The sequence below is a fragment of the Mandrillus leucophaeus genome, unplaced genomic scaffold (assembly GCF_000951045.1).
Source record: "Mandrillus leucophaeus isolate KB7577 unplaced genomic scaffold, Mleu.le_1.0 Scaffold734, whole genome shotgun sequence".
Classification (NCBI taxonomy): domain Eukaryota; kingdom Metazoa; phylum Chordata; class Mammalia; order Primates; family Cercopithecidae; genus Mandrillus; species Mandrillus leucophaeus.
This window is the reverse complement of record NW_012107964.1, coordinates 173,322-190,929: the sequence shown is the minus strand read 5'-3', so window position 1 is coordinate 190,929 and position 17,608 is coordinate 173,322. Positions and strand designations below refer to the sequence as shown.

Below are 17,608 nucleotides of genomic sequence, written 5' to 3'. Positions count from 1 at the left end.
GAGACAGACACAAAGGCAGAGACAACAAGGAGACAGAAAGAGAGACAGAGACAGAAAATAGAAACAGACACAGAGATAGAGACAAAGAAAGAAGCTGAGTCCGAGACAGACGAAGAAAGATGGAGACAGAGAAGCAGAGACAACAGAGAGAATGGGAGCTCGTGTCAGCCTCTCCCTCCAGGGTTGCAGGTCAACCTGGAAGCTGGACCCGGCAGGGAGCCCGTGCCTGGCCCTTGTGCTGCAAGTGTGGCCCCTCCGTCCCCTCCCCGACCATGACTGCAGCCCCCAGGCCAGGCCCAGCTTCTCCCCGCTAATGGAATGAGCCCCTGGGTCCCCACCTGAGTGATGGCCCCCGCTTGTCCTTTCCAGATGGGAAACCAGTGCAGGTGGACCCCCACCACATCCTCATTGAAGACCCTGATGGCTCATGTGCCCTCATCCTGGACAGCCTGACCAGTGTAGACTCTGGCCAGTACATGTGCTTCGCGGCCAGCGCCGCTGGCAACTGCAGTACCCTGGGCAAGATCCTGGTGCAAGGTTAGCCTGGAGGCCTTCCTGGGGGAGGAGCCACCCTGACCCTCCCAGCATGGCAGGCCCAGCTGCGGCGGGGTGGTGGGACAGTGGGATGGGCATCCAACCATGTTCTGAGGGGATCACTGGGGGCTCATAGAGGGCACTGGGAGGGGTGGGGACCCTGCAGCCCCTTCCCTGGCATCAGCCTCAGCTCCGTCATGGCATCTCTATGTCTCTCTGTATGTCTCTGTGTCTGACGCACTGTGTCTATTTCTGTCTTTGTCTGTCCATGTCTGTATGTCTCTATCTCTGTCCTTTGATCTCTGTCTCTGTCACCCTGTCTCTGTATGTCTTTTTTCTGTTTCTGTCCTTCTGTCTCTGTTTGTCCATCTCTATCTATGTGTCTCTCTGTCTGTCTATCTTTCTGTCTCTGTTTCTCCATCTGTCTCTCTGTCTCTGTTTCTTTATCTCTGGTCTCGATGTCTATGTCTCTCTCTCTCTTTCTGTCTCTATTTCTGTCTCAATTTCTCTTTCTCTGTCTCTTTCTGTCTGTTTTTCCATCTCTGTCTCTTTGTCTCTCTCTATCTCTATTTTTCTCTCTATATTTCTTTCTCTGTCTCTCCTTCTCTGTATCTTTATCTCTCTCTGTTTCTCCATCTCTATCTTTCTGTCTCTGTGTCTCTTTCTTTGTAAGTCTTTCTGTCTCTGTCTCTATCTCTATCTCTATGTCTGTCTCTGTCTGTCTGTCTCTATGTTTCTATCTGTCTCTCTCTCTCTCTGTCTCTTCCCTCCACAACCCCACAGTCCCACCACGGTTCATGAACCAGGTCCGAGCCTCGCCCTTTGTGGAGGGAGAGGATGCCCAGTTCACCTGCACCATCGAAGGCGCCCCATACCCGCAGATCAGGTGGGGCCCAGGCCTGCCTGGGGATGGGGCATGAGGGGGCCGGCTCCCACCTGGAGCATGGGGCACGGACCATGTGTTCCCGTGTCAGGGCTGGGCTGGACATGGCCACTGGCCTTCAGCTGAGAATGGGCTTTGTGGGGCTGCGGTTCATTCTGGATGTGGGACACCCCTCAGCCAGGAGGACACGGCCAGGCTGTGTCTTGGCTTCTGGAAGGGTGGGCTCTCTGAGGACCCCCGGGGTCTGAAGGCAGGGCAGCTGGGTCGTGAGCACAGATAGCACAGCCGGGTTTGGCCCTGAGACAGGACATAGGAGGATGTCGCCGGTGGGGTAGAGCATGGCCCGAGTCCTGCCTGCCTCACGTACCCTCCGGGTGGATTCCAGGTGGTACAAGGACGGGGCCCTGCTGACCCCTGGCAGCAAGTTCCAGACACTGAGTGAGCCTCGCAGCGGCCTGCTAGTGCTGGTAATCCGGGCGGCTGGCAAGGAGGACCTGGGGCTCTACGAGTGTGAGGTGAGAGGTGCAGGAGTGGAGACCTGCCTCGGGGCCCAGGCCATCCGTGCTGGCCGTCTTCTGGGGTCTGATTGTGGAGGGGCTTAAGAGCCCAGGCCCTGTCCTCAAGGTGGAGGGCACTTGGCAGAGGCCAGGGGGCACCATACCCACTGCTACACCTTTCCTTGATGACAGGCCAGAGGCCACCATGCCACTCTCACCCCCCCATCACAGGCGGGGGCCACCATGCCACTGTCACTGTCATCCCTGGCCACACCACTGCCCCATGCCCTGGCCTTATTCTTCCTCTGCCCCGAAGCCTCTCCTCGGCTCCCATGTCAATCTGGATGCCTTCCTTGGCTTCCCTGGCCATTTCAAGGATGCCACTTGATTTTTGCCTTTGGGGGGCCCGGCATGGCCTCATGAATTTTGTCATTCATGTCAAATGGAGTGTCAGTCATCCAGTGTAGCCTGGCCCTGCTCAGGTACCTTTTACCTGTGGAGATGTCCAGCCTACAGGTGGACAGAGCTGCCTTCTGCTCCAGCCACTGTGTCTGCAGGGCCGGGGCAGGGGCTCCCCAGGGTGGGGCCCAGTGCCAGTCCTCCGGCCCTTCAAAGCCTGCAGTGGTTGTGGTGGTCATGGTGGCTGTGTGCCAACTGTAGGTGCCCCAGACCCCAGGCGCTGGCCTCTGTCCAGCTCCTCCAGGGGCACTTGTCTGGCCACCACCCCCCACCATGTAGCTGCTGCTGTGAGCCTGTGGGGAGCCTGCCCCACACCACTCTGGCTGGGGAAACCAGAGACCCAAGTGAGCTCTTGATTTGCACTAATACCATCACTAGCCATGCAAGTTAAATCCAAAGCTAGGTGCTGTGGCTCACGCCGTAATCTCAACAATTTGGCAAGCCAAGGCAGGAAAATCCCTTGAGCTCATGAGTTTGAGACCAGCCTGGGCAACATATTGAAACCCTGTCTCTTAAACAGGGTTTATGTTTGTCTGACTGGTGTGTCATCTCACACCAGTTAGAATGGCAATCATTAAAAAATCAGGAAACAACAGGTGCTGGAGAGGATGTGGAGAAATAGGAACACTTTTACACTGTTGGTGGGACTGTAAACTAGTTAAACCATTGTGGAAAACAGTGTGGCGATTCCTCAAGGATCTAGAACTAGTAATAACATTTGACCCAGCCATCCCATTACTGGGGATATACCCAAAGGATTATAAGTCATGCTGCTATAAAGACACATGCACACGTATGTTTATTGCGGAACTATTCACAATAGCAAAGAGTTGGAATCAACCCAAATGTCCATCAGTGACAGACTAGATTAAGAAAATATGGCACATATACACCATGGAATACTATGCAGCCAAAAAAAAAGGATGAGTTCGTGCCCTTTGTAGGGACATAGATGCAGCTGGAAACCATCATTCTCAGCAAACTATCGCAAGAACAGAAAACCAAACACCGCATGTTCTCACTCATAGGTGGGAAATGAACAATGAAATCACTTGAACACAGGAAGGGGAACATCACACACCGGGTCCTATTGTGGGGAGGGGGGAGGGGGGAGGGATAGCATTAGGAGATATACCTAATGTAAATGACAAGTTAATGGGTGCAGCACACCAACATGGCACATATATACATATGTAACAAACCTGCATGTTGTGCACATGTATCCTAGAACTTAAAGTATAATAAAAATAAATAAATAAAAGAAAATGCATAGGCAAAAAAAAAACAACTAAAAAATTACTCAGGCACAATGGTGCACACTTTTAGTCCCAGCTAGTCGGAAGGTTGAGGTGGGAGGATCCCTTGAGCCCAGGAGTTGAAGGCTGCAGTGAGCTGAGATCGTGCCATTGCACTCCAGCCTGGGTCACAGAGCGAGACCCAGCTTTAAAACATACATAAAACGAAGTTAAGTTCAGTTAAAGATTCGGTTCCCTGGCTGCTCTGGCCCCATGTCCCATGCTCAGAGCTGCACGTGGACAGGGCAGACGGAGAGCATCCTCATCACTGCAGGGGACCCTAGGGCCATGTGGGTCCCCCAGGGATGCTGTGGCTGGGCTGGGGCCCTTCCCCTTGTGGGGGACACACCAGGATGGAGGCTGCCCATGTTCCCAACATGGCCACAGAGAGAGGGCCCTGCCCGTGAGAAGCCTTGGGCTCTGAGCCAGCCCTGCTGTCCTTGCAGCTGGTGAACCGGCTGGGCTCCACACGAGCTAGTGCAGAGCTGCACATTCAGAGCCCCACGCTGCAGACCCGGGAGCAGTGCCACAGGGAGCAGCTCGCGGGGGCAGTGGAAGGTAAGTCCCACCCCTGTCCTTGCCACCAAGGCAGCTCCCCACGGCTCAGACCCACGCTGGACCCTCACAGGCCTGGCCATGCCCGGGGGGACATGACTCTCACCTTTCCTAGTCAGGGTCTGCTGCCTGGAGGACACTGGAGGAGGGCTGGGCTGGCATCGTGGGGCAGGGAGAGCCACAGATGGGAGACGAGGAGGCTGCTGCGGGCCAGGCACAAGTCCCAGCCCCCGGCTGGAGGCAGCACCTGTGTGGGCTGGTGGAGTGTGGGCCCTGAGCCCAGAGCCTGAGTGGAGGCTGAAGAGGTCACTCTGGGTGAGCGGGGTTCCCAAAGCCCTGCTGCGATCCAGAGAGGGAAAGCCTGTGCACAGAGGCCAGGCCTACACCCAGGGCAGCTCGCCGGTGGTGGACAGGAGGCAGTGGGCAGGAGGCAGTGGGGAGGTTGCGGCAGGAACAGTAGGAAGGACGTCTCTGCAGAGGGCCAGGCCACTGGGCCCCAGCTTGGCTCCCAGGAGAAGGGGCAAGTGTCAGGGGCCTGACCCCTCCGTTGAGGGTAGGGCTGGTTGTGGAGAGACCTGGCCTGGTCTGGGACTGCTCCTGGGTTCCTGGGAGGGCCTTGGGCTGCAGAACGACCTCACTAGGGGTGGAAGGTGATGGGCCGGGGGAGAGGTGGGACACATCACCTCATTCCTCCAGGCTCCCGGATGCTTTATTCAGGGCAGGGCAGCCAGGATGGGAAGGGGGTCATCGGGCATCCGTCTTGGGCTCCCAGTTGGGCTGCCCGTCTGGACAGGTTTTGAGCCTCCCATCACTGGGGACATGCAAGTGGAGGCTGGTTCAACACCTGGCGGAGCTGCAACTCTCACTGTGGGTTGGAATACGTGTCCTCCAAGTCTTAAACATTGGCTCCTGCAACCCCACCTCAACTGTCTCTCCCAGTGCCCAGTGTCTGAAAGCCAGTTGCCCCTTTGGACCCCACAGAGCTGGGCCATCTTTGATGCCCTCCATGACCCTCAGGGAGACCCCTCCCTTGCTGGGCAAATGTCCTTGTTCCTCAGCCTACACAGTGCCACAGGCACTGGCCAACCCCTGACTGCGAGTGCCCCATGTCTGACGTGTCTCTGGGGGCCCTGTGACCTCCGTCAGCCCCACAACTGGTGGCCACAGCACCACACACAACTGCTTCTGGAGCTGCCAGCACCTCAGCCTCCCATGAGTCTTGTGTCTCACGGCCAGGGAGGTGCCCAACTGGGACACTGGGACACCCAGGGCTGCCTCTTGCTGGTGACAGGAGTGTCCTCCACAGTCGTTCACTTGGCTGTCACAACAAATCTCTCTCTGGGTCTGGAGGAGGGGGTGGCAGGGGAGAGAGGCCACCAGTGCTGGACAGGGTGTTGGCACCTCGGCGAGGTGAGAACGCAGGTCCTTGAAGACCCTGAAGCTGGAGCCAACACCTCCCCGCTTCTAACTCCTATCCTGCTGCTTCATCTTTAACCCAGCAGCTCTGCGGCCCGAACAGGCCCTGGCAGGCCTCTGCGGAGTGGGCGCTGCCCTCTTGCTTGTGGATCATGCTGCGCACGGCTGCACTCCTCCCATGGTCGCAAATACTCACTCTGGCCCACAGCTGATCAGGTGGCAGTTTAGGTACATGAATGAAGGTGCCAGAGAGTGTATGGGCCCGGAGGTGCCTGGCTGTCAGCCCCAAGTACAGGGAGGATGAGTGGGGAGGCCCTGGATTTTCCCATCACTCTGTAGTTCCCATCACTGGCCTGCAGGTGGTGGACACATTGGCTTTCTCTGGGGTCAGCTTAGTCTAAACACACAGAGCCTTTTGGTTGGATCTCATTCTCTCCTCCCATGGGCACTCCTCTCTCCAGGGGGAGCCTGTGAAATACACACTTACACATATGTATACATGTGCATGCACCACATATGCATGCACGTACACACATTTGCATGTATGTGCCCAGAAATGCACAGTACGTGTGGCTTGCAAGTGTACATATAGATGCAGGTAGTCCCTGAAATTCATGTGTTTCTCATCTGAGACAGGTGTAAAGCCTTTCTCCACATGGCAATCTAGCAAAGCAGACGGTGTCCCACCCCCGACCCAGAGCTGTGAGGCCGTGTGCCCCAGGCCACGTTACTTGACTTTTCTGGGCCTCCTGCTTGTTTTTTTTCCCTCAGGGTGCTGGGAAGGGTCACTGAGATGTGAAGGTGCTGGTGGCCTGTGGACTGTCCACTGGCCAGCTGGCTAGGGCTGGGAAGGGGCCATCTTTGTGCCCTGATGATTCTGCCCGGGAGCTGCAGAGGAGGAGTCCTTGAGGTGAACTGGAAGGAGTTGCTGCCTGATCCCAGATGCGTCCCATCCCATAGCTGGAACCACAGGCCCCATCCTGCTGCTCTGGGGAGGGAGGCAGCTAGGAAAACCAAGAGAGACCATGGAGTGTGTGAACTGAGGATGCTCCTATAGGGAGATTTGGGCTGACGCTCACTCGGAGCTCAGCACCCTGCCCAGGCATCCCCTGGGGCTGTTCTTGGCAGGACTTCTGTGGCTTTGTGCCACAAAGCTCAGGTGTGCCACTTTCAGGACTCCAGAGTCCCTCTCTCCTGAGGATTTTTTGTAACAGAGGCCCCAACTGCCTCAGCCTCAGTGTAGCTGCTGGCTCCCTATGCAGCCACAGGCCATGTATTCCCTTCTAGGACTTGGTTTCTGTGTCTGAGAAGTGGGATTGTAGGTCTGACAAATTCACAGGGCTCCCTTGGCACATGGGTTGAAGGAGAAGCTGGGATTTCTGTGCTGGGACCGTAGGTAGGGTCTTCATTCTCCCCCCAGACCCTCGAGACCCTCGAGACCCTGCAAGACCCTCGAGAGGGACAGTGGGTCCTGCCTTCACGAGGGAACACATTGTCCTCAGCCCTCATTCCACAGCCACTCAGGACAGGCATTGTCACCTCCATGTCAGAGACCAGAGAACTGGGGCTCTGAGTAGACAGCCTGCCCAGGGGCAGCTTAGCAGGCGACTATAATGCTGTGCCACTCAGATAGCTCAGCCCCCAGCACTGGCTGGTCTGTAACCCTCGCTATTCCGACTGTTTTCTTTGTAGTCACTGAGCAAGAGACTAAAGTCCCCAAGAAAACCGTCATCATGTAAGTGCAGGCGTGTTCCTAACCTTCCTTCTGACTGCAGTGCCTCCTGCATGCCACTGACCTGCCTGGATCATGCCCGTGTGGCCTAGCCACCTGCTTGCCGCCTGTCTGCTCACGTAACATTCACCCTCTGACTGCCAGCACCTTACAGGTACTTGCAGTTACCTTGCATAGGCACCTTCCCCTGGGGCCTCGATTACCTCCACACTTCACAGCTCTCTCTTCCAGGGCCTCAGTACACTCCATGGTCCCACTATTTCAGCAGAGTAGACTTACTCCACACACTTCACAGTGGTTCATCCAGGGATTCATCAGGTGCTAGGCCTGACAGCTGCTTTCCTCAGTGGGCCAGAGACAGAATTCTAATCCTCAGCACCCTGGGATTTACGACAGTGTTGTCCAACAGAACTTTCTGTGATGATAGAAATGTTCTATATTGGCTGGGCACAGTGGTGCACACCTGTAATCCCAGCACTTTAGGAGGCCAAGGAGGTCAGGAGTTCGAGACCAGCCTGGCCAACATGGTGAAACCCTGTCTCTACTAAAAATACAAATATTAGCCGGGTGTGGTGGTGGGCCCTTGTAATCCCAGCTACTCGGGAGGCTGAGGCAGGAGAATTGCTTGAACCTGGGAGGCAGAAGTTGCAGTGAGCCAAGATCACGCCACCGCACTCCAGCCTGGGTAATAGAGCAAGCTCTGTCTCGAAAAAAAATAAAAAGAAATGTTCTATATCTCCCCTGTCCACTACAGTAGCCACTAGCTACATGCGTCTTTTGAAGCATCTGGAATGTGTTTAGTGTGATTGAAGGACAAATTTTAAATTTTAATTTTTGTTCATTTGAATTTAATTTGCATAGTACACTCATAGTGGACAGCACAGCCTTAGGGCCCTTAGAGGTCCCCAAGCCTGATTTTCACATTTGGAAGATGGGGAAACTGAAGTTCAGGGAAGAAAGGAGGTTAGCTCCGGGTGGCTAATGATTGGAAGCCAGCGGAGATCCCACTTCCCCAGTGCCATGCCCACCGTCCCTTTCTTCATCCTTCAGTGCCTCAAGGATTTAGCAAAATCACACATGCTGCTGCTGATGAAGTAACACAAGAGGACCAGAACTGGGTGAACCCATAAATGTAGGGTTGGTTTTGACCTGAATAATCTGAGAGGACTTCCAATAGAAGGTGTGTGCAGGTGGGAGTGATGGAAGAGCTTGCAAAAGCCAGGAGGCAGGAAAGACTATGGTTTCCTAAGGCCAGATGGCTGAGAAGCTCCAGCATGGGAAAACTCTTAGTTCTCAAGGGGCCTACAACCTCCAAAAGGGGCCTTCAGTTGGCCCTATTATAGGAAAATCCCATTGCCAGACATTTGTTGAGATCCTGGGTTAACCCTTCTTTGGCTTTCTCCCTCCTTCCCTAAAGCAAGTTGCTTCTATGATGCCACCCCACAATAGATGGGACTGCCTGGATGCTCGTGAGCACCCCACTCCTGGAGGTATGCAACGGTGCCAGAGCCTCACATAGATTAGTTCTACATTTTGTCCCTTTGGGAGCACTATTATTATCTACATTTTATGGATAAGAAAATGGAGGAGCAGAGATGGAGCCAGAATGCCCCACTGGCAAAGCTTCAGAGGCGACTCATGCCTAGGGAAGGGAGGACCAGGTGATTTACAAGCATACAAGTCCAGTCTGTTCCAGGCTTAGGAAGGTGGGAACCCTCACCCTGCAAAGAATAATTTACCCACTCAACTTGAGGAATGGAGGGAGCCAACTGCATAGGCATAGCACTGAACCCAAGGGTGGACCACACAGGTAGAGGCACCAGGGAGGCAGTAGACCCGAGAAGGAAACAGGGCTTGGAGGCAGACCCCATGTGCTGTGCTTGCAGTATCAGTACAGGATGCCCATGTGTCCTTGTGCGGGTAGCAGTGAGTCCGGCATTTGGGGGGATATTTAGGAGTCCCCATCCCCATCCACCTGTTGGGCTGCACTCAACTTACCACCCTGCATCAGCAGATCGGGCAACGTGAGGTGAGCAGATGGGACCTGGTCCAGGCTCTCAGCAACAAGCGTACTGCCCTAGAGCCTGCGTGTGAGGCAGGAAAGCAGCCTGTGGGCATGAGTGGGCCACATCTCTGAGCCTCAGCTTCCCCATCAGTTAAGTGGAATACATCACTCCCTCCTTAATAGCTGAGGGCTGGAGGAGGCAGGACCTGTCATTGCTGTGCACCCCAAGGGGTGGTCACACATCTCTGGGCTCATCCCTGGGAGCAACTGCTTCCAGATGGAGCCCTGAATTAGACAAAAGCAAAGCTAAACGAGAGAGAGGCAGTACCTTGGACAAAGAAGACAGCTGGCAGTAGCTCACGTGGTGACAACTTTGTCACCTCATACGTGCCACATTCCTTGCCCTGAGCCTGAGGGAAGTGCAGGGCTGAGGGCAAAATGAGTAATAGGCAGGGAACTGGTATGTGTTGTGTGTTACTCAGCACGTTCTGCTTCCCTACCTGTTACTCAGTTTGCTCTCAGTGCTCAGCAAGGTCAGGGACACCGGGCACCAGAGGAGGACCTGGGCTGACTGCTGCACTTCTCCCTCTTGGCCCCAGGCAGATTTTGAGCCTCTTTGAGCCTCTCTGTCCCCTATGAAGTGGGATCAGACCCTCTCCCAGGTTACTACAGAGTCAGACAAGAGAACTTGCAAAGTGCTCCATGCACAGCCACATACAGCCGACCTTGCATTCTGCCTCCATCACTCCTCCCCAGTCCCATTTTGGGAGATGGAACCAGGCAGGAGGAGGGGCTTGTCTGACATCACACAGCTCATCACGGCCAAGCCAAGTCTGGGGCCAGGTATCCAGCCAGGTTTCTTCCTTGGCCTGCCTAAAGCCTTTCCAGGCCTCACACTCTCAGACCCAAAGGCTAGGAGAAAAGGTCTGAGCTCAACCCCCACCCCGCCCCGGCGGCATGAGCTGTCCAGCCCATCCCTGGCTGAGGATTTTCAGGGTGTGCAGGCCCTGCCCTCTTAGAGTTGGCCACTCACCGTCCCCCATGATACAAAGCACAAAGCCTGCTGGTGGGATGGACCTGGAGGGGAGACTGTCACTGGGGCCACTGCACTCAGGATGTGACCCAGTTTTTGGAGGCACTTGCCTTTGCAGTGCGGCACGGGCCTCCCCATATACCTCACCTCTTGTTTTCAGATCTGCACACCAGAGACTGAGGTTGGCCACATGGGACCTTGTGCTTTGTTTCTTTGGTTCTATGGCAGGGGGTGGGGGACTCTGCAGGTTGGGCTCACATGCATGTGTAAGAGTTCTTTATGCACTCTCACCGCTCGCTTGCTGGTACAATAACCTGAGCTCTTACGCTGCCCTGGCAATCCTGGGCACTGTGCCCATCTTTTCTCGGGCCCTCTCCTCCCTCCCCCAGAGAAGAGACCATCACCACTGTGGTGAAGAGCCCACGTGGCCAACGACGGTCCCCCAGCAAGTCCCCCTCCCGCTCACCTTCCCGCTGCTCTGCCAGCCCGCTGAGGCCGGGCCTACTGGCCCCTGACCTGCTGTACCTGCCAGGGGCTGGCCAGCCCCGCAGGCCTGAGGCAGAGCCAGGCCGGAAGCCCGTGGTGCCCACACTGTACGTGACAGAGGCGGAGGCCCACTCTCCAGCTCTGCCCAGACTCTCGGGGTCCCAGCCCAAGTGGGTGGAGGTGGAGGAGACCATTGAAGTCCAGGTGAAGAAGATGGGCCCGCAGGGTGTGTCTCCCACCAGAGAGGTGCCCAGGAGCTCATCAGGGCATCTCTTCACGCTGCCCGGTGCGACCCCCGGAGGAGACCCCAATTCCAACAACTCCAACAACAAGCTGCTGGCCCAGGAGGCCTGGGCCCAGGGCACAGCCATGGTCAGCATCAGAGAGCCCCTCGTCTTCCGCGTGGATGCCAGAGGCAGTGTGGACTGGGCTGCTTCTGACGTGGGCAGCCTGGAGCTGGAGGAGACCGGCGTCACCCTGGAGGAGGAGTGCACCATGGAGGAGGCGGGCGAGGAAGAGGGGGAAGACGGAGATGCCTTTGTGACGGAGGAGTCCCAGGACACACACAGCCTTGGGGATCGTGACCCCAAGATCCTCACGCACAACGGCCGCGTGCTGACACTGGCTGACCTGGAAGATTACGTGCCTGGGGAAGGGGAGACCTTCCGCTGTGGTGGCCCTGGGCCCGGTGCCCCTGATGACCCTCCCTGCGAGGTCTCAGTGATCCAGAGAGAGATCGGGGAGCCCACGGTGGGGCAGCCTGTGCTGCTCAGTGTGGGGCATGCACTGGGTCCCCGAGGCCCTCTCGGCCTCTTTAGGCCTGAGCTCCGTGGGGCATCACCACCAGGACCCCAGGTCCGTAACCTTGAGGCCACCTCCTTCCTCTTGCGGGAGGCCCCGGCTCGGCCTGTGGGCAGTGCTCCCTGGACGCAGTCTTTCTGCACTCGCATCCGGCGTTCTGTGGACAGTGGTCAGAGCAGCTTCACCACAGAACTTTCCACCCAGACCATCAACTTTGGGACAGTGGGGGAGACGGTCACCCTTCACATCTGCCCAGACAAGGATGGGGATGAGGGGGCACAGCCCTGATGCTGCTGCTGTGGTGGCTTGGGGCAGCAGGGAGAGGGGCGTGCCCTTGAGGCCTAGGATGCTGCCCAGCCTCAGCAGCAGCCCCTAGGAGCCTCCTGAGGGCCTCCCTGTCCCTGGTCCTGGGCCCTTCTTACCTCACTCAACTTCAGCCAGGAGGACTGGGTGGCGCTTGTAATGTCAGAATGACTGGCTCAAAGACCTCAGCTCTGGGCTATTTCCTCTCAGCCTGGCAGGAGCCTTGGGACTGTGGACGAAGGATGTAGCCTTGGGCGTTTGTCCTGTTTCCATGTGGGCCAGGTCCATCCCTCCTGGTCACAGCTGCCAGGCCTGGCATGGCCTTGCCTCTTCTGCAGTCTTGGTGACTGAGACCCTTGGGTGGGTGCTTCCCAGCTCTGCAGGCCCTCCTGGCCTTCTCTGCAGGGTGGACATGGGGTCTGTGTGTGGGCAGCAGCCTGTCTCTCAGCAAGAATAAAGTAGCTTCCTGCACACCTCTCTGACTCTCCTTGCCTCTCCACTGGGCAGCCCTGGGTCCCCTCCACCTGCAGCCCTCAGGGGAGCCCATACCCTCATCTGCCTTTGACTGTGAGGTTCCCTGGCTGGCCACTGCCTGTGGAGTCCCGGCCCACCCTGGGGTCCCTGAGTGGACCTGCGACAGCTGGTTCCCATCATGGAGAGGCCACTCACAGGGGCACACGGCATGGCCAGAACAGCCAATCATGCTCCTTCCTAGCATGCTGGGTACCAGGCAGGCCTTCCCCAGCCCTGGGCAGCTGGGACTGTTGTCATGGCAGACGTGGGGATGTGGTGACCCCATGGGATCTCAGCATCAGAGGTCAACTTCATTGTCTCTGGCCGGACGATCCCAGCATCATTAGAGGACAACCCCAAGCCCTCCAGCTCCGAGGCTGGCCCAGGGGTCCTGCTGACTGCGTTGGAGTGAGGAGGGTAGAGAGGAGGGTACCCTGGCAATGTAGAGAGCAGCCCAGGTCTCCTCTCCAGGCTGGCGACTGGGGATGCGGCAAGGGCCCTCAGCAAGGGCTTGAAGACACAAACAAGGCGGGAGGCTTGGGGCAGGTGACCTGCTGGACCCGTGTGCGAGGTGCCTGGCTGATGGCCAGGTGAACGGGGAGGCTGCTGAGGGGGAGCTGCCAGTGGGGACCATGCCCAGCAGGGCTCTAGAGGAGTCTCTTGCAGCCAGCAAGGGGCCAGGTGGGGCGGTCGGGGCTGGGGTTGCAGGCAGAAGGGAGAGCAGATTTGGGTCACAGGTGGAGAAGAGAAAGCCCCTGGCAGGCGAGTTCAGGCAGGGGCTGCCCTGGGAGGGAGGGCCCATCCCCAGGGAGGGGTCCACGGTCATGGCTGCCTGGACACCCACTGAACCCAAGCTTCCTCTGGTTCTCGCCTTGGCACCAGGCTGTGCCCAGGTTTGAGGAGAGGCCAACCCTGGTAGGGGGTTGCGATCAGTGGCAGAGCCAGGGCCTGGGGCAGGTATCCAGGCCCGGCTGCTCCCTGGAGGTGGTGACACTCTCCTGAAGGTTCCCGGGGAGGATGGGCCTGAGCTCGCAGGGAGTCTAGGAGGAGGAAGTGCCTGCCTGCAGCATGGGTCTGTGGTTTTTTCCTCTCTGTGTCCCAGGCCTCCACCTCCAGGCAGCCTCCTGAGAGGGGAGTGGGTGGGGAGGAGCCCAGTGTTGGACCACCTGGGCAGTCTCTGAGGAGGGGGACGGGGTTCCTGGAGACCCCTCCGGAGGCTGCAGCTATCCCAGACCCCTGGGTCTCACCTGCTCTTCACTCATCTGCCTCTTCTACAGACACCACCCTGGAGCGAGTGGACCAGATCACACCCGTCCTGGAGAGACTGCTGGGCCCCAGGGTGCCAGGCCCCTTCACAGGGGACCTCACTGGCCCCAGCCCCTGCCCCGGGGGGGCACCTGCACTCCAGGAAACCGGCTCCCAACCTCCAGTCACCGGATCTTCGGAGGCACCCGGTGAGGCCCAGACGCATGCTGACAACAAAGACCCCCAGGGATTGACCCCAACCTGGCTGTGCAACGTGAAGGGTACCCATCACATGGGCATGAACTGGCCAGGCCCCAGTGACTCCGATTTGGAATCCCAGTGGCTCCATGCACTGGGGGTCCTGGGCCAAGCCTACCTCTTGCTTGACCTCAGTTTCCCTGTCAGAATCTTGGCACAGAATGGGTTCTGGAAGGTTCCTCCTGCTCTGAATCTGTTCCAGGAGCCAGAGGCTTCCCATGGTTGGCCTGTGATGGCAAATTCAGGTGCCCTGTGCTCCTCAGTAGACAGGGAGGAGGGGGAGCAGGGGGTGAGAAAGGGGAGGAGGAGACAGGGGAGAAGTAAGAGGGAGAGGAGGAGGGGGATGGAGGGGGCAGAAGACAGGAAAGGAGGAGGTGGAGGAGGGAGGGGCAGAAGCAGCCAGTACACCAGACAGACCAGATCAGACTGGCTGCTACAAGAGCCAGCTCTATGGGTCACTCAAGCCCCTTCCCCCAGGTGTTGGGGGTCTCCTGTTTTGAAGCACTTTAATGGCTTCTTTTTTTGTCTTTGGGACGGGGTCTTGCTCTGTCACCTAGGCTGGATTGCAGTGTGCAGGGGTGCGACCACAGCTCACTGCAGCCCCAACCTCCTGGGTTTAAGTGGTTCTCTCACCTCAGCCTCCCAAGTAGCTCCCATGCCACCATGCCCAGCTAATTTTTTTATTTTTGGGTAGAGATGGGGTCTTGCTGTGTTGCCCAGGCTGCTCTCAAATTCCTGGGTTCAAGCCATTCTCCTGCCTCAGCTTCCCAAAGTGCTGGGATTACGGGTGTGAGCCTGACTGCCCACCTGCCCGAGCCCTGGCCTCGCTCCAGCCCGGTCTTCAGGTCCCCGATCAAGGAACTTTTCCTAAAGGGACAGATAGTGCATCTGGGGAAACTGAGGCCTGGGTTGGGGGAATCTCATCCAAATCCCTGCTGCTCACCGCAGGTGGATGGGAGCCTGGAGTCAGGCGTCTAGAGAGCCATGAGGACGGGACTGAAGCGAGGCCAGAGCTGGGGCAGGATGGCAGCCAGGCTCCTCCCCTGCCCCGTCCAGCGTCCTCTGCATCTTGCTTCTGTGGGCTTCTCGGGTCCATGCCCTTCTCCTTCTCTTTTGGCCCAGCCCCAGCCTTGGTTGTCTTCACACAAAAGACCATCATGGCCTTGCATCCTGTGTGCCTACCCACTCTGGTCACCCCACACCATCTTGCAGGGGCTTCCCTGATGCACCCTCCCTGGCCACCCCTACCTGGTTCCATCACCTTGGAGAAAGGCCGTCAGGCTGGAGTCAAACAGGATGAGACCTCCAGGGCTCAGTGCCCTCCCCAAGGACAGCACGGGACAGTCCCCCACCATGGTCTCACGCTTAATCCCCTGAACACATGCTCCAACAGTCCCACAGTCTCTATGCTGCTTCTGTGGCCTCCCGCAGGCCAGGTGGCATAGGGTTCGGGGCAAGCAAGCCGCCTTCCCCCATGAGATGAGAGGGCCAGCCCCTCAGGTCTGCTTCCCCACAACAGGCACAGAAGCCCCCAGGCCTTCAATGAGCGCAGGCTCCTCCCTCTAGCTGCCTGGGCACCCTGGGGCCACCTAGGGCTAAGGGGCGTCTCTCTAGGCCCCAACTTGGTGTACATTTGCTCCGTTTGCCTATCACGGGGCTGGCTGGGAGCAAGGCCTGGCCCAGGAGAAGGGGCACGGCATCCCTGTCACCCTGGGAAATGGTCTCTTCTCATTCTTCTGCCTGTCACTCTTCCCCATGCAGTGACTGAAGGCCGGCGTCCGTAAGGGAAGGACAGGCCGAGGCTGGGGCAGGGGTCTGGGAGGACTGGCCCTCACTTGAACTCTGCCTTGTGGGTGGAGTGTACCCTGCCACATCCAATGGGCTGTGTGCCAGGGCCACAGTGGTTGAGACAAACCCGCCCTAGGTGCCGCTTGGCCCATCCGGGGCAGATCGCGGGCTCCTTCACAGGCCTGACGCTCGTTCACTCTGCCCGATACCTCTGCAGAGTGGGCATGGGTTGGCCTGCTCTGGCCATGACACCACCCGCCCTGCCTGTGGCGGACACCCTTTCCACTCGTCCACCTGCTTGAAGCTCAAGTGTATTCCCACAGCCACCTGCCCTGCCTGCGCTGCCTGTGCCACTGGCCGGGGCTGTCCCGAGCCCCACTCTTCTACCCAGTCTGCCCTGGGTCTCTCCTGTCCTCTCCCTCACAGCTGGGTGGAGCGGTGTCAAGGGCCCTACCTGTGACCTCTGGGCAGCCCCATGGGGTGATGCCCTGGCCCTCTGGATCCTGCCCACCATTGCTTGCATGCTAGGAACTGTTGAATGCTCCTGGCACACACGGTGCTGAGACAGAGCTGCCTGTCCTGCCTGGCTGTCAGGGAGTGTTCTAGAGGGCAGAGGCCACCGCATCCAGTTGTCAGTCTGGCGGGTGGGCAGGGGACCCTCGGGGCTGGTGGCACCAGGTCGGATATGGAGGGTGCTTGGCACCTGGGCTCTGCAGGGTGGCTAACTGCACATGCTTGAGCTGTGGGCTGGGTACTGGGTTTGGGGCCTAGGACCTTGCCAGGATCTCACCCACAGCCCAGGGCCCCGGGAGCCCAAAGCTCTGCCTGGGCTTTCCTAGCCTGCGAATGTGGGGACCAGATGCGGGTACCACCTGGGCTCCATCTCATGAGGCCCTCATCTCCCAGCAGCCGTGCCCCAGAGGGTGCCACAGCCCCTCCTCCACGAAGGCCCAGAGCAGGAGCCAGAGGCCATTGCCAGAGCCCAGGAATGGACTGTGCCCATTCGGTAACCACCCCAGACTGCTGGGTCCTGCACTGGGGACCAACCCCAGAGGACATCTCTGGGCAGGCAGGGCAGGGCACGAGTTACTGCGGTGTCCTCACAGCCCTCCACTCTTTGCCAGCAGCTACCCCAGGCATGGCAGGTCTGGGAGGAGAGGCCACCCTTGGGATGAGAGGTGTTGGGGGGCCCCCTCCACACTAAGGGCTGGGCACCCGTCTGTACATCTCATCCCAGAGAGGCTTTGCTGCAGCCCCTTCCTAGTGGTGATGAGCAGGGATACCCTATCTCATCGGGAGGCCTGGCTGCTCAGAACGTGTGGGGGCCCGGCAGAGCCTCACCCCACTTCCTAACCCCAGGATGGAGGGTGCAGCCAGGCCTGGGGCAGGCACAGGGGAGCTGCTCTGGGACGTCCATAGCCACGTGGTCACGGAGACCACACAGAGGACCTACACATACCAGGCCATCGACACACACACCGCAAGTATGGGGTTGGGCCCAGCTAGGTTATAAGTGTGATCCCCATACCCCCTGTCCAGGGCTGGGGGGCATTTGCACATCTGCAGAGGCCACCCAGCCTGTCTCAGCCCTGCCCCAGCCTGGGACGCCCACATTCTACTCACTGTGTCCCTTCAGAGGGGCCAGAACCCTCCACTGGGGAGACGCAAGTGGCAGTGAACTTGGTGTTAATAGGACCCTGTCCCTGAGAACGGCAGCCAAGTTAGTGAGCTCCACTGGCCCCACCAACTCCTCCTGATCACCTGGCCAGCTGAGGTCAGAGTGGGAGAGGCAGTGGTTCCATTGA

General features: G+C 58.1%; 1 protein-coding gene across 1 annotated transcript in view; it reads left to right on the top strand.

Annotated features, from left to right (window-relative positions):
- Positions 1 to 17,608, top strand: part of OBSCN (obscurin, cytoskeletal calmodulin and titin-interacting RhoGEF) — a 164,854-nt gene that overhangs the window by 134,578 nt on the left and 12,668 nt on the right. The window contains 7 exon segments of the mRNA XM_011965740.1: positions 370 to 537; positions 1,318 to 1,420; positions 1,803 to 1,932; positions 4,115 to 4,226; positions 13,790 to 13,966; positions 16,713 to 16,809; positions 17,163 to 17,287. Of these exon segments, the coding sequence (XP_011821130.1) occupies positions 370 to 537; positions 1,318 to 1,420; positions 1,803 to 1,932; positions 4,115 to 4,226; positions 13,790 to 13,966; positions 16,713 to 16,809; positions 17,163 to 17,287 (912 nt within the window).